The 25,900-nt window shown below is 40.8% G+C and overlaps 1 protein-coding gene across 1 annotated transcript in view; it reads left to right on the top strand.

The window, feature by feature from the left end:
* Adgrv1 (adhesion G protein-coupled receptor V1) overlaps positions 1–25,900 on the top strand; it is a 479,349-nt gene that overhangs the window by 10,714 nt on the left and 442,735 nt on the right. The window contains exons 9-19 of the mRNA XM_004644067.2: positions 4,170–4,346; positions 7,135–7,358; positions 12,524–12,650; positions 12,729–12,914; positions 13,683–13,863; positions 14,565–14,728; positions 16,583–16,706; positions 18,479–18,745; positions 22,203–22,329; positions 23,188–23,405; positions 24,321–25,064. Coding sequence (XP_004644124.1) covers positions 4,170–4,346; positions 7,135–7,358; positions 12,524–12,650; positions 12,729–12,914; positions 13,683–13,863; positions 14,565–14,728; positions 16,583–16,706; positions 18,479–18,745; positions 22,203–22,329; positions 23,188–23,405; positions 24,321–25,064 — 2,539 coding nt within the window. The remainder of the gene's footprint in view (positions 1–4,169; positions 4,347–7,134; positions 7,359–12,523; positions 12,651–12,728; positions 12,915–13,682; positions 13,864–14,564; positions 14,729–16,582; positions 16,707–18,478; positions 18,746–22,202; positions 22,330–23,187; positions 23,406–24,320; positions 25,065–25,900) is intronic.

Genomic DNA, 25,900 nt, shown 5'->3' with positions numbered 1-25,900 from the left:
GAGGAGAGAGAGAGAGAGAGAGAGAGAGAGAGAGAGAGAGAGAGAGAGAGAGTCAAGCCAGAAAAACAGGAATGAAGTTTATGAAATAAATGTTTTTCACAATAGATACTACAGGGAAAACATTTCTGAATTTTTTAAAAAGCAGTATGAAAGAGGCTTACTTTTAAGTAATATACTCAGGAATCTGTTTCTTTATGTGTTAATTGTAGATGCGCTCTGGAGGTTTAGCTCATTACTAGGGAGAAGTAGGGACCCATCTCTGTGCCCGTCCATCTCCTCTCTGTACTGTTCAACTTCTGATGAAGTGAAACAGCATTTTATTATGAAAACTTAAAGTAGCTGCATTCAGTTTTTATGTTTTCCATGTGCTGATACTGGCTGGTTCTGAAAAGAATTAGAAAGCAATAAAAGCCGCTTATCAAATTTTGATTATTTAAATAGATTTATGTAGACGCAGGTAGGATGAGTTAGACGCATAAATTTAGTCTTATTGTTACTCATTTTGCCACCAGAAATATGCATTCAATGAAGTAGGGTATTCCTTTAATTTCTTTGAATGTTCACATCTATTTCATAGTTTGTGTTGTATGCTTCGCTCCTGCTTTCTCTGGAGTGTCTGACTGCCCCTTCCCACACTGCCACAGCCTCTCTGCCGCTGAGCTGTCTGAGTTGTGTATGTTGAATGTTGACTTCAGCTGACATCTTTTTTTAATGCTCTTCTTTCCTGTTTGAGTGGTTTTTTTTTGTTTTGTTTTTTTTCTGAATTCTTTACTTTCTTAGTTTCTTGCTTTTTCCTTCCTGAACTATGTTTTGATTTATTGAAATATACCCTCTCTACAGAGAGTGAGTGTGAGAGGTCAACTTGCTGGCTTTTTGAACCTTTTTTTCTTTTTTAACGTCTTGGTACAGGGTCTCCCTACACAGCTTTACTTGTGCTCCTCCTGCTTTCAGCCTCCCCAGCGCTGGGATTACAGGTGTGGCCCACCACGCCAGGACTTGGTTGTTGGCTCAGTGTGCCTGGGGGTGGGGCAGGCACAGCCTGTGGTTCAGGGTCCCCATGCCCAGTCCCTGAGTTTACCTAAGCAGGCGCTTAATCTCCTGCGTTCTCTAGCCCACCCTTTTTGAGCCATTTAAACTGAAATTTTATACCCGCATTTTTAATTAGGCTTGATTAACATTCTTAAATGAAAGTTGTTCTTTAGCACCTGAAAAGTTTTGCCTTTTAGCTTCTAGAGATGTGATGAAAAATTTGAAGGGAAAGAAATGATTTGCCCTTGAGGTGACCTGCGTTTTATCTGCATCTGCGGAACTTGTCAGCGCTTCTCCCTGGAGTGTGCCTGGTGCGGCCTCCTCCTGCTGAAGGCTCCTGGCTCTCTGGAGCGGCAGCTGTCATACCTGTGCCCCATGCATTTCAGGAGGACCGCTGGCCATCGGGCCAAGTGGGTGGCTTGTTGCAGGGATCTCTGATCTGTCAGGATGTAGCGTTTTTATAATGTGCCTGTTCAGAGGGAGGCCTTTGCCCCCCCCCATGACACTAATGGTAGAAGATCTTGGTGTTTGCTATTGTTGTCATTTTGCTGTGTCTCCTTGAAGTGAGGGGGATTTTGGTAAGACGAGCGCTTCTGTGTATATTGATAACCTCGCCCTGGAGGACCCTTAGATTTCTCATGGATTGCTGTATGTACAGACCACAGCCTTTTCACCATTGCGCGCCTCTCCTCTTTGCCTGTGGAGTGCCCTTGTGAGACGCCCGAGAGTGCAAGTGGCAGGGAATCTGCATCAGTAAGGTGGACGAGAGCAGAAGGCAAAGCCCAGGATCAGAGTCCCGTTGAGCAGGACTTTACCCAGTGCTGGGACCAACACTCACTTGGGTGTCTATTTAGACAATTAAACCACAACTCTAAGTTTGCCTTTGTACTAAAACATGCCCTGAATCATTTGGCTTCTGAAGTTGATTCTGTGGAGTGGAAAGCCATACTTTTTATACCAATGTATTTGTTTTCCCAAATTTCAAGAGTGGAGTGGTGTTTCGGAGCTCACTGCAGATTGTTCTGCTTCGGAAGCCTTGCTCTTGCCATCCTCTGCCCTGGTGTCCTGTGGATCCTCATGTTCTGCTTAGTACACGCTGTTGGGTGTGTGCCGTCCCTTGTCAGTGTTCCATTCTCTGCTGTCTGCTCTCCCGTGGGCTGCACAGCATGTGAAAAGCAAATCCTTAAAATAGATGGGGTGGAGCAAATATGCCACACCGACGCTTCTGTTTCCTCGCACCCTGGGCGTCCTGGCAAGCCTCGTGTGGTTGCAGTTCTCTGACATAAATGAGCACAGTTGATGCAGAAATACGGTTTTGGCGTTACAGAGTCTTCCCTTCTGACTTTCTGACTGTTTTTCTTAAGTTGCCTGAGAACCAGCTTGAGGTGTGTGCCTGTGTCAGTAACCTTTTCAATGTTTTGAAAATATCCAATAGTTCTTTCAAAGCAGCTGCAGAGAATTCTTGTGTAAAGGAACCTTCATGAAGAACTTTTTGAGGATCAAATGTAATTGTTTCACTTTACTGTCTATAGCAAAATGACTGAATTTCCTTTTGATGACCTTGAAATTTAAGGGAAACTTCTGGAAGGATGTGCTGCCTGAGTTTTGGTGATCTGGGCTTGGAAAGTCCTTGGCACCCCTGCTGCTTCCAGACTGGGCTCTTTATGTGTCTCTCTATTCATTTAAGAAACAAAAGGCTCCCAGTGCAGACAGTTAAGATAGCCCCAGGGGACACAGAGGCAATTAGTCACTGACACGACTCCTTGGGGTTCAAACAGCTGTGCAATCCGGAGAGCTGGGCAGCGTGGGGAGGTTGTGAGGCTTGCGTAGCACGTGATGAGAGGGCAGCCCAGAGTGAGAGCTCGAGGCTGCGGAAAGCCGGAGGAGGGGCAGAGTGAAGCGTCTGAGAGGTGCGCGCCTCCTTCTTCAGTAACCCGCTCAGCTGCATTTATCAGGCTGAGGTTCAGCTCTTGGCAGGCTCTAGAGACCAGTGTGCTGTCCCCGTAGCAGGCGGTCTGAAAGCGAAGGATGAGTGAGCGAATGAATGGCTGAGGGGCGAATGAATGGAGCAGCTGGACAGTGTTATTTAGCAGATGCCTGCAGAACCTAGTCTGAAAAGATTTTATAGACCAGGAAATACTCCGTGGTCCATGCTGACCCCGCCCCCGGAATGCGCTGAGATGGCGATTGAGACTGGGCATGGTGGAGTGCACCTGTAATTCCAGCTCTTGGGAGGCTCTAAACAGGCGGATCATTACAAGTCTGATCGAGTCTGATCTAGTAGTGAGACCCTGCATACCCTTCTGTAAAAATAAATAAATAAATAAATAAAAAAAGGATGTAAGCCATAGCATTGTAAAATTAATGTTTCTGATCAGTTTTGTAAACCACGTATAACTTCTTGTATTTTTCAAAAAAAAAATACTGCCTCTAGAATTAATTTTCTGATAGACATTTCAGCATTATGAAGCCTCACAGCGAGCTGTACGAAGTGGGAGATGCATCACATTTCATTAAGTGTGTCGCATCTTGTCTTAATATCCCCGTGGTGTTTGCAGTTCTGTATTGATTTTGTGTTGTCACATGCCTCTAATAATACTGAATATATTGATAAATTAGATTTTGGAAAGGTAGACTATCTGAGATGCTGAGCGTTCGTGATGCATTGGGCTTCCTATGAGTTGGTTGGTGCTGGAGGGGTGAATTGATAAATGCTGTGTCGCTGCTGTGGTCCTGGGTCTGTGTCAAGCACTGGGAAAATGCCGAGGAGGCTGCAGGCCTGCAGAGCCTTTGGCGGGCAGGCTGGGAGCACAAAGCTGGTACCGTGTTCAACAAGCAGTCGGAAGTGTGGGGGAAGTCCTGCATGTCATGGAGTGCAGTAGAGGTTCAGAGGAGGATGAGAGGACCAGAGAATCCAAGGAGAAGAGGGCTTTCTTAGCTGGTTATTAAGGGTACTTGGTTTTTGATCATAGATAATAATAATTGAGCAGATTAAAAGGAAAAGATGAATAAGGGAGGAGAATAAAGCTGCCAAGTTATTAGTGGTCTTGACCCATGTTTGCTGTGTCATCCAATGCTATCGAAGGTTTTTATTAAATTGAAAATGTTTTATCTGTTCTTATTGTCTTTGTTTATTATAGTTGGATACTGTGGTATTGGTGAATATATTTCCTCCAATTCCACCTGTAAGTCCTAGATTTGGGAAAATTCGGAATATTTCTTTAGTCATTACTCCAGCCATTGCAAATGGAGAAATTGGCTTCATTAGCAATCTTCCAATCGTTTTGCATGAACCAGAAGATTCTGCAGCTGAAGTGGTAAGTGAGCTCTTTATTACTGATGGCATCTAATGAGTTTGAGTTATAGATGGTGTGTTGGTTGGCTGCCTATGTTTGGGACATAATACCTAAAATGACACAACTTCAAGGAGGATTTAATGTGACTCATAGTTTCAGAGGTTTTAGTCCATGGGCAGCTGTCCCTGCTGCTGGTGGGCTTGTGGCAGAGCAGATGCATCATGGTGGAAGAGGACTGGAAGGGGAAGGCTGCTTACGTCATGGTAGCCAGGAAGTAGAGAGGGCTGGGAGAGCCAGGGAAAGATGCTCCCGCTCAGTGAGCTGTTTCCCTCAACAGGTACAGTCTCTGTGAGCTCATCTGTGGGGAGTCCACCAGCACCCTCACAGTCTAGTGTTAATCCAACCAAGTCAGTAGTCATATTTTTTTAATTTTATTTTTGGCGAACCCGGGGATTGAACTTGGGCCCTTGAACTTGCCAGACAGGTGCTTATTCCACTGAGCCATCTCCCCAGCTCCAGCAGTCATATTTAGCTGTCACAGCACAAACACTAATTTTTAAAATACAGGGCTAGCATACAATGATGACAAATCTTCAAAAGCTTCACCATTTATAGCAGACCTTCAATATATAATTTAACAGAAGTCACTAGTGAATGTGTGATTTTTCTTATATTTGATACAATAGAGCTAGAATTAAATGTTCATGGTAAGCGTAGGATATATAAATGTGAATACTTTGAAATAGTACCGTGACATCTGATGATAGCTGAACACAAATCAGTTTTCAGGGTCTCACTGCGCAGCTTGGACTCATAGTGATCCTCCTGTTTTCAGCCTCCCCAGCACTGGAATTACAGGTGTGTGCCACCACTCCCGGACTTGGTTTCTGGCTCATTGTGCCATAGGGGTGGGGCTGGCATGGTATGCTGGACTGGGATTGAACCGTGGTCCCAGTGCTTGCCAGAGTAGGCACTTAGTCTGCTGAGCTATCTTGCCAGCCCTCAAATCAGTCTTTTAAGTTGTGGTAGCGCAGCTGTTCCTGACCTGCTGTGTATCTCGGCTCCTGTACTGTCCTTGGGTGGGGCCGTGGTGGCAGCCTTCAGTGCTGTGCTTTGTGCTAGAGGTGATGGCGTTAAGTTGTGAGATGTTGCAACTTCAGAATTTTAAAAATGTATACATGCAAATTTTGCTCGCACACATATAAGAGCGTGGCTACGTGCTGAGCGCCTCCTCACACCTGTTTGAACTTCTTTCCAAACCTGCACTTATCAAGGGACCGTTCTGTCCCTCTGCTGTGCCAGTCCCTGAGCCCCCATCTTTCTGAGGCTCTCTCAAGCCCCTTCCACTTGGAGTTGATTCCCATTGGGTTGAGACCTAGAGGAGCAGAGAGGTGCTGTCCCGTCCTCAGGTCCAGAGGGTTTCCTTTGCATCTCAGATTCTGTAAATGGACAGAGAAAACTCACATCTCAAAAGCATTTTGATTTTTTTAATGTTTTTAAAAATAAGCTGTTTCTTTCAAAAACTAAAAAGCATCTTTTTGTTCTTGAAGAATAGGTTGTTCTATATATCATATAAAGCTATATATTTACTATTTCTGCCCTTTCCCTCGAGAGAAGCTAGTTTTTAAGAGAAGTTGGGGACTCTGAGGATCTGTACTCTTCCCTTGGGAAATGGCATTCACAGTAGGAGCTTCCCGCTTTCCTCTGAGTACACGCGTCCCCTCGGTGCAGGGACCAGCCCTGTGCGAGTATGTCCACCCCCCAAGGGTCTGCACCACGCGTCAGTTTTTCTGTTGTTTCATTTCTAATTTGTACTCTCTTTCAAAACAAAACAAATGAAAGAATCTTACTTTGTTCACTGATCTCCAATTCTGACCATGACCCATCAGTCAAAGTAGCAGAATGGTCCTTTGTGAAAGTGTGTGTGTGTGTGTGTGTGTGTGTGTGTGTGTGTGTGTGCTCTAAGATGAGGTGTGTTAAAAAGTAAAGAAAAGGGATGATGGCTATTATTTTAGGAGCATAAAATGAAGCCCTGCTACCTTAAGTATTTGTGTAGTTGAAAAGTCTTCACTGTGATTATAGTGAGCCTTTTAAATTATATGTATTTAAAGTATAGTACGTTTGAACAAAACTTACCAGTAGAATTTAAGAATTAGCAACAATATATCTAGCTTGTATGATGAGAGACTGTTCTAGAAACTTTATTTAAACCATCTCTTACCGTCATGATAAGCTTGCAAAATTGGGAATCATTAGCCTCAGTACAGAGGAGGAAATTAAGTCATATTAAGTAACCTGCTCAACAAAACCAGGAGGCCTGCTACCGTTCTAATCTTATTTTTACTCCATGCATACATAGTATTGCTGGAAACATTCTCTTGTTTTGCCCCCTTTCACTGTAGGGAGCATTTCATGTGACCTAAGTTTTGTGTTTTAATTATAGAAGTTTTCAGTTTACATTTTGATATTGTTTCTTTTCCCAAAGAACCTCTGATGGAAAGGTTTTCTTTAAGCAAGATGATTCTGTTTTTCCTGATTCTCTGGCTTTTCAAGTCTCACAGTTGTGCGGATGACTTTACAGATAGAGCGGATGAGCAAAACTAAAGCAGCACAACGTGTCTAAAATGATCCTCAGGCTTCGAGAGCGTCTCTTCAGTTGTGTTTTAATGTTCTTTCATAGTTGTCCTTCTAGAGCTCACATATTCGCCCAACGATACTGCGTGTGTTGAGCGTGAAACTGATACTAGTTTTGAGCATGTATTTCAGCAGAATTGTTCTGAGTGTGTGTGTCCGGCTTTGTTTCTGTAAGGTATACATTCCTTTGCATCGGGACGGAACTGACGGCCAGGCCACTGTCTACTGGAGTTTGAAGCCCTCTGGCTTTAATTCACAAGCCGTGACCATGGATGATATCGAGCCCTTTAGTGGCTCTGTTGTATTTTTATCTGGGCAGAGTGACACAACGATCAACATTACTGTCAAAGCGGATGACATTCCAGAGATGAACGAAACTGTAACACTTTCTCTAGACAGGTAATACAACATTTAGGTACTATGTAGTGGGATTTATATGTTTGAGTTCTCTTAAGTAATTTTATTTTTGCTTTAATTCTTTTCTCTATATGAAATTTTAAAAGTGAAATAAATAGTGTTTTGCTGACTTCTGTCATTTAGTGATGGCTTCTGGTTATGAATGTAATTATATCTTTTAGTGCTGTTTGTCACAAAGAAGCCTACATACATGGTTCAGGGGAGGGTTAGATGTATTTGAAGCATGTCCAGTATAGTGTGATATTTTAAAAGAACATGAAAACATCCAAAATGAAAAATGTGAGGTTAAGCAAAGAGCTCCGCTGGTTTCATTTTTAACAGGGGAGAGGGTCAGAGCTTTATTGGGTAAAAAATCATAATTTATTATTTTTATATTTTTCCCATAATTTTATTGAGAAACAAATAGCAATGAGATAGTTTCAAATCAAATTGGTGGGACAGTTTCAATAACTAACACATTGCATGCTGTCTTCATAACTTATTATTTTTAAATAGTATTTAAAGACTAATACCTATTTTAGACAGCTAAAAATTACACAATTGGAAGGGTGCTGTCCAGTATTAACAAGCAGTTACTTAGAATTTCTCAGAGAGAATGTTCTCTATGCTAATATCACAATCTCTTATCAGAGTTTTTCACAGTAGTTTAGAATATTCTTTCTTTCTTTCCTTCCTTCCTTCCTTCTTTCCTTCTTTCCTTCCTTCCTTCCTTTTTTCTTTCTTTCTTCCTTTCTTTCTTTCTTTTTTGGTGGAACCAGGGATTGAACTCAGGCCCTTGCACTTGCCAGGGAAGCGCTTATTCCACTGAGCCATCTCCCGGCCCAAGAGTATTCTTTTTTAAAATGAAAACATACTGTTTTTAATTGATATTAATGATTTTTAAAACTGAAGTCATCTTCTGCAGATCTCATTATACTGATAACTGCTGCAGACCAGGGAAGGCTACTGTGGCCTGAAGACACTGCAGACTTCATATTTTGAAAGAGTAAAATTCATGAGTAAATGAGATGTTTTGTGCATGTTCTTCTGGAGTGAAGTGGTAAAAATTACTTATATAATTATTGAACCATTCTCTATCCTATTACCAAATTTTATTAGTTTTTGTTTCTATGAAGATATTTTGTCTGAACACATTTTAAAACCCTGATGATTAGTTGTTTAATTTATTTCATTTTGTATTTTGAGACAGGGTCTCTCTCAGTGGTTCAGGCTAGCTTTGAACTCACTATGTAGCCCAGGCTGGCCTTAAACTCATAACAATCCTCCTGCCTCAGCCTCTTGAGTGCTGGGATTACAGGTGTGTGCCAATATGTCCAGCTTGTTCTTTTATTTTTTGTGAAATAAAAATAGAGACCACAGAGCACAAATCTGCTACGTGATCACTATTTATTCTGTTCTCTGAACTACATTGTGTTACTTCCTTCCTTTCTTGAAAAATAAAACAAAAACAAAATGATAGAAAACCCAAAAAGTGAGCACCAAATATCACATACACACACACACACACACACACACACACACACACACACACACACAGTTTAATTGATGTGGGCCCAGAAGTTTTTAGATGACGTCTTGAGCAAAGATATGTCATAGGAATGAAAAGCCATCAGTGAAATGAAATGTAGATGTGAATTCTTTTCCTACCTGTCCTTTCTGCCTTACACTAGGTGTAAATACCTATTAAGTCAGTGAACAATCCTGAAGAAAACTAAGGAAAATTTAACTGATTATAAACCAAAAGCAATACATAAAATCATTGTTACTTCAGCCAAGACTTTTTGCTGTCAACTAAATGTTTAAAGAATTACTTCAGTTATTAGGGCTGGCCAGATAGCTCAGTGGATTAAAGTGCCTGCAAGTAGATGCAGGGACTGGGGTTCGATCCCTGGGCCTGCTGGACCAGTCCCATCCCTGGGGTGCGCTGAGACAGCAATTGAGACTGGGCATGGTGGTGTGAGCCTGTAATCCCAGCTCTTGGGAGGCTGTAAACAGGTGGATCACTAGGAGTCTGATCTAGTAGTGAGACCCTGAACACCCTGTACTCCCCTAAAATACAGAAAAAAAAGAATTTTACTTGAATCATGCCTTTGCAAATTCATAGTGACTTTTAATATTTTTCCACATAGCCATTTTTTATCTCATCACATAAACCTTGGAAATGAAACATGATTTTAACTTTTGTTTTCACTATTCTTCCTCTCTCTTATTTGCTTAAAAAGTGTGAAAGGAAGTACAAATTATAAAGTAGAAAAATTCGGAAATTATTGGTTCTTTTTAAATAGAAGTAATTAGTTAAAATGTACAATGAAATGTCTTAATTCTGTTTGAAATTATTGCATGAAGAAGAATAAGGAAAAAGTGCTTTAGTGTTCAAAAACTTACCTATGTGCATATGAGAAGAAAGTCTATGATTTGGAAGAAACTATCTTATCAAAACTTCTTAATTTCTGCAAAATTTTAACAGAGTTTAAGTGAAGAAATGAAGGAGTGATTGTGTCATTACCGTGAGTGACAATACAGTGATTTACAAAATCATAGCACTACTTCAGTACACTTCATAATTTTCTTTATAATGTCAAATGCAAATTCTTTACACATCAACTGAATACCGTATAGCCAAAAGCTGCCCTGGAACCAAACAATTTATTTTTTTTTAAATACTGTACCACTTAAAGTATTTTGTTGCTTAATTTTTTCCAGATCAGAAGCAATTTTATTATAGCACCTAATTTCAGAGCAGTGTAATTATGTACCATAGAACTCTCTGTCTCTAAGTAGTATATCTGTTTGTACAAATTAAGCTCATAGTCTGTACATTTTGATATGTGGTTTCTAAGGCTTATTTGAAAATGAAATAAATTGGAAATTTGAAAATGTACTTAGGTTTCCTGATACAAAGTTGGGGCTAAAAGTTATACTTTATGGCTTCTTGAGTGCATTTGTGTGCAAGCAATGAAAGATGCAGATTTCTGTGCTTGTAGAGTTTTGATTTTACTTACCCGGGAACAACTGGCTTTCGATCTGAGGACGGAATTTTTTTAAACCTAATGAAAGCTGCTGAGTGATTATGCGCAGGGCTGAATGCACTTTGCTCAGCTGCTGCGGCCTCCTGCACGGGCTTCTCAGGCCCCGAGCTAGCAGGGCCCAGAGAGGAAGGCTGTGAACGGCTCTCGGCACGCTGTCTGCCAGGGGTCGCCTTCCCCAAGTGGGGACCGCTGAGCATGTGTCAATAGTGAAGGGCCCCGTGTGCCCAGTTCCCATAGTACGAAAATTACGGGCGCTTGGGAAAAAAGGAAATGCTTTCTTTAGCTTTACTTTTACCCTGCCACTCCACATTTCTCACAGTATTAGTGAAATTTTGGCAAAGGCTGCCTTCGCCTCCTTTCCCCCTCCCACGGTTCTTTCTGTACCGACAGGGTAGAGACTGAAAGATTTGTCGTGTATTTTGGGTAAGTGTACAAAAAAAGGCATGTTTTTGGTGATTCAACGTTTCTGTTGTGGAAGATTGTTTGGATGGGCTGCCGTTCCGCATGACCGCGCGTCTCGGGAAGCTTTGCTTGTCCGCCCGCCTGTGCATGGCTTGTGTGTGGCTTTGCTTTCTAGTGATAACAGGACCTTGTTTGAAGTTTTTGAGTTATTTTGTCCTAAGAGTTTTAAAATATAAATACATTTAAAATTTTTGACAAAATATGTGAGAATTAGTTATCAAAGATTTTGAAGAATTTAAAAATAACTTTCTGTACGCTTACACATAGAGAACAATCATTGTGCTTTACTCATGAAATCTTTTATGAATCTTGGATAAGAAAAAATTAGCCATGAGTAACGAACTCTTGTGTTGCTTTTATGAATGTGGTTAAGCAGTTTGGTGCTTTTCACCTGAGTTAAATATATAGAACTTTTCAGAATTTGCACTTTACACAAGGGCAGCATATTTCAAGAAAGTTTTAAAATAAATGCATTTGTTTAACGGGCATAGTAGTTTTGTATATTCTGTACTTTGATTAAGTTTTCATGTCTACATAAGCTAAATGTGGACAGGAAATTTAGTTAGGATAGTGAGATAAGTGAAATATGGGCAGATTTCCTGTGAAAATTATGGCAAGATTAGCACTATAGTGACTATTTATCTTACTACTTGATTTATGTCCCATTGGTCCGTGGAGTGCTAGGTCCGGGTGGTCAGACTTCCCAAAGCTAAGGGATAGTGCTGGTTCTGTAGTATGTGGGAACTGAGCTGACTGGGGTCCACATGCTTACATTTTAATTGTCATTTTATTGTGATTTTGCGGTCTGACCATGAGTAGTTTTCGGTTCGATAGGAAGTCACATCTGGGAAGATGCAGGCCTGCTTGCGGAATTGGAAGTGTGTAACAGCTTGCTGGCTGTTACTGAGAGTCACTCAGCTTCTTTGATCATTCTAATTCTTAGCTGAGCATAGAAGTCAGAACTTAAAAAATATATATTTTTGAGATGTATTTAGGAATTGATAGAGTCTGTAATGCGTCATAGATCCACTTTCTTTCTTCTGTATATGTCTTACATTTTCTTTTATGCTAAAAGTGAAAATGTATGAGGTTAAAAAACTGAGGCATATGGAGGGCATTGGAAAGCCACACATATACTTAAAAAACTAATAATAATTGTGTTTATTTTTTATTGTGGCTTGCTTTAACCTGCATAGTTATCTTACCTAGTGTGTATGCAATTTTGGTCAGTCAGTATAACCGGAAGTAATGAGATTTTAAGATAAATTTAATGTAAAATTACAAGTTTGGTTTAAATATATTTTCTAACTACATATTACAAGTTAAATATTTCTACAACTGGGATAAAATCTATAGATTTTGATATGCTATAAATATCCACCGCTTTTGGGTATGTATTAGTGTACATATGCACTGTGTATTTCATTCAAATGAAATGAGAAAGGATATAATGAAGTAAAAATAAATTTTCCATAAGCTTATGAGTAAGACTGTTTCGGTCTTAAATGATTTTAATACGTGTAAATTCCCTTTAAACTTTAATTCCTGCTCACCCTTCTGTTAATGACTTAGAAGATCCGTAAATTGCCGTGGGTGGCTGCAAGTTTCCGAAGTAAGGCTCTGGCTCACAAGGGCCTTTTCTCTTCTGACTTCCAGAGTTAATATAGAAAACGAGGTGCTGAAATCCGGGTATACGAGTCGTGACCTGGTTATTCTGGAAAATGATGACCCTGGAGGAGTTTTTGAATTTTCTCCTGCTTCCAGAGGCCCCTATGTTATAGATGTAAGTATGAACTTCATTCCGTGTTTGCCACTTCAGAAGAATGATATAGAGGGGCTTGAACTTTGTTTTTGTTTTTAGGAAGGAGATTCTGTAGAGCTCCACATTATTCGATCCCAGGGGGCTCTTTTAAAGCAGTTTCTATACTACCAAGTAGAGCCGCGGGATAGCAATGACTTCTACGGAAACATGGGTGTCCTGGAGTTCCAGCCCGGGGAAAGGGAAATCGTGATCACCCTGCTGTCAAGACTGGACGGTATTCCAGAGGTACTGAGCTTGTCTGTGCTTTGTGTCTGTGGAAGGCTGTAGGATCCGGAATATCACAACACAAGTATTTGGAGTATTGGCAAGGAGACATAAGGCATAAGTGCCTATGCCCAGAAAACTAGAGCTAGAAGCTTAAAAAACAAATATTCATTCTAACTAATGGACAGGTGTATATTTACCCAACAAAAAGAAATAACTGAACAAACCAACAATTGGAGACCTGGAGTGTCTGATCAGTTAAGTTATAGTTATGATCAGCCTTGCTTTATGTGACCTTTATTCTCTGAATTTTTAATGATGTGGCTTTGAACTAGTTTTGCATTTAATTGCTTTTCTTTTCTTTTTTTCTTGGGGGGGGGGTACCGGGGATCAAACTCTGCACCTTGCGCTTGCTGGGGCTACTGAGCTATCTCCTCAGCCCAAAGTTGCCTCTCTAAAGGAAACAAGTTTAAGTTTTATATTAGCGGAAACAGGTACAGTACAGTACCATTATGTTTGTGTACCCGTGCAGAGCTGGTCAGTGACAAGGTTCCAGCGTCTCGCCAATTTGGAAATTGTCACTGCTCATCTTTTTCCTTTTTGGGTAATGTACACTTGTAGCTGGTATATTTCAGTTGACAGAAAAATGTTAAGAATCTTTTTAGGAATAGTCTCAGCTCTTTGGCCTTTTCAGGAGTTGTTTCTGAACAACTGCATGTAGTAGTAGTCTCAACCACGTGCATACGTTCCTCATGCCCTCTGCGCTTTCTCACCTGTGTGTCACTTCAGCTGGACGAGCACTTCCGGGTGGTCCTCAGCAGCCACGGAGCAAGGGAAAGCAAGCTGGGACGCGCCACGGCTGTCAACATAACAATCCTGAAAAACGACCACCCTCACGGGGTGATAGAATTCGTCTCCGGTGATCTCACTGTGACGATAAATGAAAGCAAAGGAGACGATATCTATAGTGGTAGCGTATTTTGCTTCTTATATTTTATTTTAGTCTACTGAAGAGGAAGTTAATCATGGTTTTAATTCCCTTCTTCAGCAGCTGTTTCCCGTTTTCCGTCCTGCCTTAGCAATTATGGGTAGTGTAGAAATTGGTCTTTATAGAAATCACACTTAGGATTGCCATTTTTCCTTCTTACAAAGCATGCAGCGATGCCAGTGATGTCAGCTCTAGTCTGCTTTCAGTTAATCGTGTGCAGTACATTTTGAACACCGAGCCTTGCAGGAAGGAAAAATATCATACTAAGTGTTACTGCTAGGAAACTATTTCAGGGGCCAAGAATGAGAAATACTGTACTTTCAAGGCAGTGTCCGGGGAAGGAAAGGGCTCTCGCGTGCATGCGTGAGGTTTCCCTGCATGCCTTCAGCGGTTGCCCTTATAGGACTTTATCATAACTGTACTGGGCGAGTCACCATCCTGTTCCCATGCCAAATGACTTATGAATTCCCCACTGTGATAAAAACGATGCAGTCTATTTCTGTTATAGTTACATGACTTCTGAAGGCTGAGTAGGCGAGCGTGTTTTTATGTGAACCTTGGAGAAAGAACAAATGGGTGTTTATTAGAAAGAGGTGCCATTTTTATTTTGAGCAATTTCTTTCCTTGTGTTAAAGTTCAGTCTGTGTGTTCATATTTGTTCAACTTATGTTTGTACTTTACAGCTGTTTACGGTGTAATAAGAAATCGAGGCAGCTTTGGTGATGTGGGCGTGTCTTGGGGAGTAAGTCCCGACTTTACACAAGATGTATTTCCTGTGCAAGGGACTGTTTTCTTTGGTGATCAGGAATTTTCAAAAAACATCACCATATACTCCCTTCCAGATGAGGTAAAAGTTCCACATGCCACTCTCCATTTTGTTTATTTTTGCTGCATTATCATTGTTATTAAATATATGGTAAGAGATTCTGTGATAAAAGTATGTGATGTCTCATATAAGGCAAAAGGGCAGCACTTTCTGGCTTACCTGAACACGTGTTTCATTGTTAGAACTGATAGTGGTCAGTGACCCAGCTGTGGGTCAGATTTCAGGGACTCAGCCTGTGGGAGAGGTGTAGCCCTTGCTGGTTTTTTTTTTTTTTGTTGTTGTTGTTGTTGTTTTTTTGTTTTTGTTTTTTTGGCAAGGGTCTAAGGGTGTTCAGGGTCTCACTACTAGATCGAACTCGTAGTGATCAGCCTGTTTACAGCCTCCCAAGAGCTGGGATTACAGGTGTGCACTACCATGCCCAGTCTCAATTGTCACCTCAGTATGCGCTGGGAGTGAGGCTGGCACGGCAGGCTCAGGATCAAATCCCTGGACCCTGTGTCTGCTTGCAGGTGCTTTAATCCACTGAGCTATTTGGCTGGCCCCCCTTGCTGGGACTTAAGCCCCTTGAAGAAAGGCCATTTACCATGTACCACCTAGCATGAACTCAGAGGCAGGACTCTGCCACAGGGATCATGGAGCCCAGATATGGTTTTGTCTCCTGATGGTAGAAACAGCTTGGAAACACTGGAGAACACACCTTTCTCTAGAAGGTAGCACTTAGAAAACTTTATTTGCCTGGCTCTCAAAGACAGTTCTAGCACTTTGTAGCTTCCAGGGTGGGCTAAGGAATACTTCTTATGGATGATGTGGAAGAGAAACTGCCCACCACCCTGCTACTACAGGTAGGCTCAGTGGTGTGGGAATCTCACCTGGTCAAGAGGTGGAGGTTAAGATCTGCCTCTGTTACTCTTCTCTCAGTGCTGGGACAAATACCTGACACTCAAAATGAAGGAAGGAAAGGTTTATGTAGGTCACAGTTACTGAAGGTTTCAGTCCATACTCGGCTGGCTTGAAGGCAGAGCGGCACAGAGCAGAGAGCATCCATTCATGGCGGCAGCAGAGAACAAGAGAGCAAAATGGAGACGTGGCAGCAACAATGGCTGCAGAGAGCAAGTCTTTCCCCTCCCTATCTGCCCCAGGTTAGGTGTAGCACTCACACCCATAATCCCAGCAGTACTCAGACCTATAATCCCAGCGGAAAATGAGTTCATCACAAACTCTCGAAGTCTGCCCCATGACTCCATCAGGCTATGGGGGGACAACTAGACATGATCCATAACAAGCTCCTCACACGCACTCACTGGAAGCTCAGCGGAGTTTGTAGGAGGCCAGAGAGTGCTGGCTGAGCTTAGAGACTCATGGTAGAAGTGCTCTGTTGTGTCTCAGAAAGTTACATTTCTGTCCAGTTTTTTCCTTACAAACAGCATCATTCTCATTTTCATACAGAAATGATAGAATCTTCATGGTATGTCTAGTTTTAGACAATGTAAGGCAAAATATCTACATTTCCATTACATTTTATAGTTAATCAAAATGAAGCAGCTGCTTAGATAAATGCTCATTTAAATAATTTAGAAGGTTTCTGAATCTTGCATTAGTACTTTAGAAAGCTTCTGCCTTAAAAATGGAAGTGAACATTAGCACAATTAATACAACCTTTTTTTTTCTAAAAAAAGAAATAATTTAAGAATGTATAATTTAATCTGAGCAACTACTTTGACAACAGTGTGCAATGGATTAACCATTGTTAATTTCCTATTATCTTGTTTTGAAATTCTGTGTCTTTGTTTTTTCTCTTTAAAATCAAACGAAACATGTATCATTTAATTCTGTGTATAAACTATTAGACATAAAATGTTTAACGTTTCCTCAAAGATTCCAGAGGAAATGGAAGAATTTACCGTTACGCTTCTTAATGCAACTGGAGGAGCTCAAGTGGGAAATAAAACAACCGCAACCCTGAGAATCAGAAGAAACGACGACCCCATCTATTTTGCAGGTAGGATGGCTATGTTTTGGAGTCAGCTTACATCTTTATTTCTTCTTTTAAAAAATAATTTTATTGAGAAACAAATAGCAATGAAACAGTTTCAAAACCAATTACTAGCACAGTTTCGATAATTAATACATTGCATATTGTCTTAGTGGTTATTCATTGCATAAGACGCAGACATGATATCCTGTCCACAAACACTATTAGAATAAGTCTCTCTATTCATTGAATTAAGAGAATGTAGCTATATACCTATCCTGTTTTTAATATACTGATACAAAATGGTCGTTCATTTCTATCCCCTTTTTTGTTTAGTTTTGTCAGAGAAGGGTATTCCATTGTCATTTAAATACTGTAGGTGCATGAATTCAGGAAAATATTCCAATATAGTCCAGTAGTCCATAATAGTAGTGGGTTTTCCATGGGACTGGCAAAATCAGAAGTTGTTGACTTGAGCCTTTTACAGGTCAGCATATTAATATGGTGTTACTTTGTATACTTCGTTTTTATACTTTCTGCTGAATGGTTAAGACCAAGATAAAGCAAGACCCATATAACAAGAAATGTAACTTTTGTATCAGACAAGGTCAGTCAAATTCCCTCAGGATTTATCCTGTAACCCTGTGCCACTGTTTGCAGATCCTTTGTCAGTGTCAACCATGTGGATGAGTCATGGCCATTGCTTGACCAATTTGCTCTCTGTGAAAGCCTGAGAGAATGTTTTTCTCGCCATGTGACTCTCCTTAGGCACATTCTACATCATTGATCACTTTCCTCTGTGGCCCCATAATCTCCTTGATCAGAAAATTTGGGACACCACTGAGATACAGGATGTTACAATACAGGTTCTCCTATTCCTTTCTTTAACAACATATGGATTTTAAAATAGCTTTACACTGAGGCTTTTCAACAAAATGCTGTCGATGCTTGTTTAATATGACTTCATGATTCATTTGATGATTGTGATTCATTTTGAAATTAAAAAACAAATCTAGATATCTTCTGAAGCAAAGAGAAAATAATGTAAGTACTGTTTTGTTAAAATACATTGAGTTAATCCCTTTAGGTTATTGTATGAGGGTTTTTTTCCTTTGTGCCGAAATGAGCATTCCTGCACATGTTTTGAACCCTGTGTGGACAGTTTGGCCTATTGGTGCACCTGAGGGGTGGCCACTTTCTGTTGTAGCCAGAAATTACTAGACATGCTCATTGAGAAGTCTGCATTTTTTCCTTTTACTGCTATCTTTAGAATGCCAGCTGAGGCCTCTTTCAGTTATATTTTTGAGAGTTAATTGATTTCTAATTCTTTGCTAAATCCTTTTTTTTTTTTTTTTGTAAGTTGGAGATAGTTCAATTTATTGGTATTGGATCCTTTCGATTTCTTGAATTTTACTGATTCCTATTTTAAGCCTGAGTTCTTAACAAAGTAGTCTATAATTGAGCCTTCTGCCAACTGCTGGCAAAAGTAGAACGTAAGGTATGTGGGCAAAATCTCAGCTTCAGCAGAAGGTCCATGCAGTGGGAGCTGAGGGCTGGAAGAGCGTGCAGCCAACTGGGAGCCGGGAGCAGCAGTTGACTCCCCAGGAGCTGGGCAGAAGCAAAACCCTTGGCTGCTGAAGTCAGTGTGGGGACTGCAGCAGAGTTAGGGACGGAGCCGACTCGAGGCGCAGATGCATACAGGGCACTTGTGTGGGTGGAGCAGAGAAAGAAACAAGAGCAACCTGTGGGCATGGGGGTGGAGTCAGCAAAACCCACGTGTTCCTTTCCACGCATTGCAGAACCTCGCATAGTACGGGTTCAGGAAGGGGACATGGCGAACTTCACTGTTCTAAGAAATGGATCTGTCGGTGTGACCTGCTCTGTCCAGTACGCTACTGTGGATGGGAAGGCAACTGCCAGAGATGGCGACTTTGTTCCTACTGAAAAAGGAGAAACCCTGGTGTTTGCCATTGGCAGTAGAGAGCAGAGCCTCTCCGTGTATGTTAATGAAGATGGTGTCCCAGAAACTGATGAGCCCTTCTATATAATGCTCTTTAACTCCACAGGTGAGTGCTGTACCGAGTCTATTGCTTCAGGGCTCTGCTAGGATGACAGGAAGGACTGTTGTTCCCAGCTGTGCCTGGGAGCTCCCCACTGTCGTCCATGTCTGCTCAGGCACACAGCTGTTATTCCATGCCTTCCTTGAGGACTGGGATAAAGAGTGACTGGGGAAATGTCATGTATAGTGCATACATTATGATATTATTATTTTAAAAATATTTATTGATTTAATACAGGGTCTTGCTATACAGCTCAGACTTATAGTGATACTCCTTCTCAGTGCTGGGATTACATGTGTGTGTTACCATGTCCAGTTTCAGTCACCGGCATGGTATGCCCAAGGTTCCGGTGCTAGCATGGCTTGCAGTACTGGGGATTGAACTCAGCACCTTGTGCTTGCCAGGCAGGCACTTAGACCGCTGAGCTATCTCTCCTTCCCAACTGTGGTGGGTTTTTTTCCCCCCTTTTCACAATAGATGAGAAGGAAGAAATTATATTAGGGATGGAAATCCCACCGGTGAAAGCAACTGGCACTGGGAATTGGGCTACTTGGGTTTTGTCTGCTTATCTAATGACTTGAAGGGTCCCTAACTGTAGCCCTTTCCATCCTGCACATTTGGTTGGGAAGCTTAAGTCTTGAGGCCACTGACTGCACCTTGTTTGCAATTCCCTGGAGCTATATCCTAAAGGGACGTGGTCTGCAGATAGGGAATGTACTCTTCCTTCTTCTCCATGCTGTAGATGGAGCAGGATTTCACTCCACTGTTTCCACCCACAAGATGTTTTGTTGCCATCTTTACTAAACTGGAAGCAGTATATCTTGTTTTAATCTTTATTCCTTTTAAGAGTAAGGAACTTTTTCCCTGAACCTTTTGAGTGCGAGTAAAATATCTGATGCCCCATCACTGCAGAAGACTGAAGCGCAAGTGTCCTACAAACAAGGACGTTTTCCTACTTGGCTACAATACAACCATCATAATCAGGTCGTTAACATCGCTGCAGTCATTGTCCGAAGCCCCTTTCAAGTTTCTTCAGCAGTGCTCTTTCTAGCAAAATGATCCTTTCCTGAATTATTCATTATATCATATTATTACATTGTATAATATCTCATGGTGATATTGTGCATTGTAAATTTAGTCCTAAATGTTTATATTTTGTATAATACTGCAATGTATTTTGTATATAAAATATAGTTTGTACATTGTGTATAATGGTACATGCATAACATTTACATTGTTGTATCTCCCTGATCCCATCAACTTATGTGGCTCCTCAGTGTTGACAATACAGAAGAACATACGTGGCATATCCCTCATTTTAAGTTTGTGTGATAGTTCCTTATGATTACATTAGATTTTTATATATTTGGTACAAATTCAACAAAAGTGATTCTGTGTTATTAAAACACTTCAGCCCTAACAAGATTTTGATTTGTCCCTTTATTATGATACTCACTTTGACAACCATTGAAGTCATGACTTCTAGGCTTTTCTTCTACATTTTTGAAATTGTAATTAATAGATATTTTGTGGGGGAGTTATTTTGAAACTATGTAAAATCATGTTACTCATGAATCTTTTAGACTGGGCGAGGTAGTGTGCACCTGTAATCCCAGCACCTGGGAGGCTGTAAACAGGAGGGACACTATGAGTCTGGTCTGTGTAGTGAGACCCTATAGACCCTGTACTAAGTACATAAACAAACAAACAAAAAAGAAACTTTCGATGTTTTCACATGCATGTTTTATCAGTATGGACTCATAATTTCCATTTAATGCAGTGGGGTATTTTTTACTATCACTTATTTTCGTGGTCATACTGTCCCAGATTTGACCAGTGCTAACCTATTCAAGAAGACTTCCTTATCTTCTTGACATATCTGATATTCTTTGAGTATTTAGTTTCTGGCCTAGCAAGCACATTTTATAGAATTCAGAAATCAGCCAATTCTCCTAATAGCCCTGATTCCTTATAGTGAAGAATGGGATTCAGTGACTGGGGTCTGAACACTAGGTGTGCTTATTGTTACCTAGAGTCCTCTTCGAGTACACAGATGGGGATAGACATGTGTACACGGGTATGTGTGTATGTGCATGCAAGCAAACTCTTGTTTTTGTAATTCTGTTAGCTGTGTATGTTGAAAGCTGTCAGTTTGCACCAGTAATTCCCTTCTTAGCAAGCAGCCCACACTGGGTTCTGTTTAGTTTCCTCCCTATTTGTCTCTCCCTTCTCTAGTAGGAAATCATCTCCACGGTCCTTCATGCATTACACAGCTGATGAATTTCCTGTGCACGTCACCTCTCTCTCTCTCTCTGCCTCTGCCGCCGTCCTGTCTTGGCACACTGAGGTTGTGTGGTGATTACCCCACTCGGGTTCTGACTTCCTGCTCAGGGCTGGCTCCCACCCCTAGTTTCACCTAGTGCCAGGCTGCCCTGCCCAGAGCACCAGCGCGAGTGCAAGTGCTGACCTTATGCTGTGCTTTGTGCTTTCTGGCATTTAGAAGAGGTGGGCAAAAAGAGATCTCTAGGGCTATTGAGATAACTCAGCGGACTAAGCGCTTGCTTAGGCAAGTGCAGGGGCCAGGGTTTGATCCCTGGTCATGGAGTCCAGGTATGGTGGTGCTTGCTTGTAATCCAAGCACTAGGGAGGCTGAAAACAGGTGGATCACTATGAGTCTGAGAATCTTTATGAGACCCTTCACACACACACACACACACACACACACACACACACACACACCCCACCCTAAAAAAAAGAGATCTCTTAATTTTTGTTTTCGCTGTTTTTTCATCATTCTTTCCTCTATTTTCCTTGCTGTCTCTCTTCCTGTCACCTTTCTCTCTGTCCTTTTTCTACTACACATTTTTAATATGGCTTAATGGAAAAAATCACACAGCCCCATTAAAACCTAAAACTATCTTATGGAAAGTTTGACTTTCTACAATAACAGCTACAAAAAAGTCAAATTTCAAAAAACACAGATCTTAATATAAATTAAAAAAATACATTTAAGACACTGATATGGACAGGAGTATTTTTATGTTATAGAGTAATTCTTCATTATTTTAATGAAATAAAAGTATATGTCTCAGAAATTTGAAGTTAGAAGGAACTGAGTTTTTTATTTCAAATTAAGCTTTTGCACTGATATTCTCATTGTAAAGAAACTCATTTGTTTTCCACTGAAGTAGTTCTATAAACATTTTCTCAAAAGAAAAAACACTTTTTCTCATATATAGATATATATATATATGTATGTATATGTATGTTAGTATTTCTATAAATATCTTTTGAGAAACAGTAGTAGTTTGCATTTCTTCTATGACCTTCAGTAAGGAAATTCTTATAAAAAATTGCATATAACTATAAACTTAATTTAAAAATATAAATTTTTCAAATTATTATTTAATTTTTAATAATAAGCTAGCCTTTTTGTTACCTTGAGATTTTCCTTTTTATTTAGGTGATACAGTAGTATATAAATATGGAGTTGCCACAGTTATAATTGCAGCTAATGATGACCCAAATGGCATTTTCTCTCTGGAGCCCATAGACAAAACAGTAGAAGAGGGAAAGACTAATACATTTTGGTAAGTACATTCGGATAAGGAAAGTCAAAATTAGATAAATGGATAATTAGAAATACTGGTAATATTTCAAAATTAAAAAAAAAATGGCCAGGAACTGTGTAATTTTTAAATTGGCTGTCTAAATGAGTAGTAAATTTTGTTCATGCTGCTTCCATTTATCTACTTAAAAATTATAGAAACCAAAACACTTTAGCTGGTTACAGAAATAATTCTTTTACCTTCCTCGCTCCTTCTTCATGAAGACAGAGAAAAGGAGGTCGCCTGAAGGCTTCATGAATGTGTTCTTTACGTGTCGTGTGACTGTTCTCACGCAGATACCGCTTTTCAAACAGGATTGCTAGTTATCCTCAAAACATCTTTCTATTCAGCTTAGAATTTATCTTCCACTCTGGAATTTGAAGACTTAAGTTGCTTTTTTTTTTTTTTTTTGTATTTTAGGGGAGGGTCTGCAAGGTGTTCAGGGTCTCACTACTTGTAGTCATCAGCCTGTCTACAGCCTTCCAAGAGCTGGGATTACAGGCGCGTGCCACCACGCGCAGTCTCAATTGCCTCCTCAGCACGTCCTGGGAGCGGGGCCAGCACTGCAGGCTGGGGATTGAGCCTCTGGCCCCTGTACCTACTTGCAGGCGCTTTAATCTGCTGAGCTACTTGGCTAGCCCTAAATTGCGTTTATTATTTAAAATTCTACCTCACTTTCTCCCTCTCCATGAAATTCCTCCTGGTTACTCAGCAGGGCAAGTTCATTCAAAGAGGATAAATGCAAAACATTTTTCTGAGATAAGCTAGAACTCCCTTGGTAGAGTTGGATTCAATATTTACAAACTTTTCCAAACAATAACGATGCGATTTGTGCTGTAGGATCGTGAGGCATCGTGGGCACTTTGGAAACGTTTCTGTGGGCTGGCAGCTCTTTCAGGAGGGCTCTGCCCTGCAGCCAGCACAGGAGTTCTACGAAACCTCGGGGACAGTCCACTTCATGGAGGGAGAGGGAGCAAAGCCGATCGTTCTCCACGCTGTCCCAGACGATATTCCTGAATTCAATGAATTGTATGTTCTAAAGCTCATAAACATTTCAGGTACTGTGTTTTTTATCTTTTTTTTTACCACCAAAAATTTTTATTTATTTATTTATTTCCTTATTTGTTTTTTGTGGACCCAGGGATTGAACTCAGGCCCTTGTGCTTGCCGGGGACGTACTGATTTCACTGAGCCATCTCCCCGGCCCCTAAAAATTTTTATTGTGTCTATTTTTTATTAGTTTTCTTTTTTGAGACAGGGTTTCCCTATGCAGTTCGGGCTGGCCTTGAATAGCCTGTGCTGGCCTCGGACTCAGAGTGATCCTTCTGCTTCAGCCTCATGAGTACTGGGATTACATGTGCGGCAAAAAGTCTTATTTTATACTTAAGTAGCATTGTGTAGAAAATTAAATTGATACGTGTGTCTTGATTGCCTGGTTTTAAATAACAAAGTATCCTTCTTGATAAAGATGTTTGTCTTGGTGCTGAGGATTCAGAGCCTCGACACACTTTGCCATAGAGCCGAACTCTTCACCATGAAATGTTAGGTTTCCGTTCACTTTGTGGTCCTAGCTGGGTTCAGTTTTATGGGTGGAGGGGGGACATCCATCCTGAAACTTGTAAGTAGATTTTTTCCATACTTAATACAGTGTTCCCAATGGAAGATTATTAGAAATTATGAAATACACATCTTAGCTTACAGTTTGGCCTTTGTGCCATAAACAGTTTTCCCATCAATTTTGATTTTGGCATGGAAACTAAATCTCTAGTTAATGTTTTCTTTCCAGATTTGACTGATTGATGAACCAATATTATTTGACATCATGGGCCTAAGATGTAGTGACACCTTATGGTAACACTGTTGTTCATTGACAATTTAGAAGCTTGTCTGCTGAACAAATTCTTTTTTAAAATACTTAAAATAGAAAGCAGTTCAAATTCTAGTTTTTCAGTTATCTTTTTTTTTTATTGCAGGTGGGTCTCCAGGTCCTGGGGGCCAGCTAGCAGAAACCAACCTGCAGGTGACAGTAATGATTCCATTCAATGATGATCCTTTTGGGATCTTCATCTTGGACCCGGAGTGTTTAGAGAGAGAAGTGGCAGAAGACGTCCTTTCAGAGGACGACATGTCTTACATTGCCAGCTTTACCGTTCTGAGGCACCAGGGAGTCTTTGGTGATGTACGAGTAGGCTGGGAAATCTTGTCCAGTGGGTTTGCTGCTGGTTTGCCCCCAATGGTGGACTTTTTACTGGTTGGAATTTTCCCTGGTGCTGTGCAGTTACAGCCGCACGTGCGCCGTCACCATAGCGGAACAGATGCTTTGTACTTCAGTGGACTAGAGGGTGCGTTTGGGACTGTTCATCCGAAATACCACCCGTCTAGGAATAACACCATTGCACACTTTACGTTTTCAGCTTGGGTAATGCCTAGTGCTAGAACGAATGGGTTTGTGATAGCGAAGGATGATGGTAATGGAAGCATCTACTATGGGGTAAAAATTCAAACGAACGAATCCCATGTGACACTGTCCCTTCATTATAAAACTTTGGGGTCCAATGCTACATACGTTGCCAAGACAACGGTCATGAAATATTTAGAAGAAGGTGTTTGGCTTCATCTTCTGATTATCCTGGATGATGGCATAATTGAATTCTACCTGGATGGAAGTGCAATGCCCGGAGGAATCAAGAGTCTGAAAGGAGAAGCGATAACTGATGGTAAGTGTCTTTTCACAAGTAGGACTTTGATATTCACATGTTTTAAAATCCTCAATTAAATTTTTTACTTTTAAAAATAGAGCAGAAATATAAAACTTTGGTTTTATATTAGTTTAACAAGACTATGTGCCTACCAACACCATGATAAATTCTGCACTACATATTGCAGTAGTAAATCAGGCAAAGTCATTGTCACTGAAGCACCAGAAATAGGCTGTAGGAGATAGAGAGAGAGGTCTGCAAACGCATCACTACCTTGTAGGGACAAAGACAAATTATGAAGAAGGGGCAGTTCTTCCTACTGTGTGTAGTGAGGATGAAGAATGATAGAAAGGCAAAGAACAAGCAAAATACAGAAGTGGGAAACAGTGTATTGTATCTGAGATTTACCTGCTGCAGACTGTGCTGCCACACTGAGGCGCGCATGTATATCCTCCGGGATGATGTTTTTGTTCTTCTGGGCGCATACCTAGGAAGGGACTCATGAGGTCCAGTGGGGCCTCTGATCTTGCGTTTCTAATTTCCACCATGGTTGCACCAGTTTACACTCCCACCAGCAGTAGAAAGGCTTCCTTTTCCCCCGGTTTCTCCAGCATTTGTTATTAGTTGCTTTCTTAATGATAGCCATTCTTTCTGGGACAGGATGGAATCTTAGCATTAATGTGCATCTCTCAAATGACCCGTGATGTTGAACATTTTTTCTTTTTCTTTTCTTTTTTTTTTTTTTTTTTTTTTTTTTTTTGTGTATTCATCTCAGATGCCCATTTTTGGATGGGATCTTTAAGCCTGGGGGAAAGTCTGCTTGACTTCAGTTCTTTGTAACATCTCCAAGACGT

Source organism: Octodon degus, unplaced genomic scaffold (genome assembly GCF_000260255.1).
Source record: "Octodon degus isolate 3935 unplaced genomic scaffold, OctDeg1.0 scaffold00190, whole genome shotgun sequence".
NCBI classification, from domain to species: Eukaryota; Metazoa; Chordata; class Mammalia; order Rodentia; family Octodontidae; genus Octodon; species Octodon degus.
The sequence above is the reverse complement of the archived record's forward strand: the minus strand, read 5'-3'. Positions and strand labels throughout refer to the sequence as shown.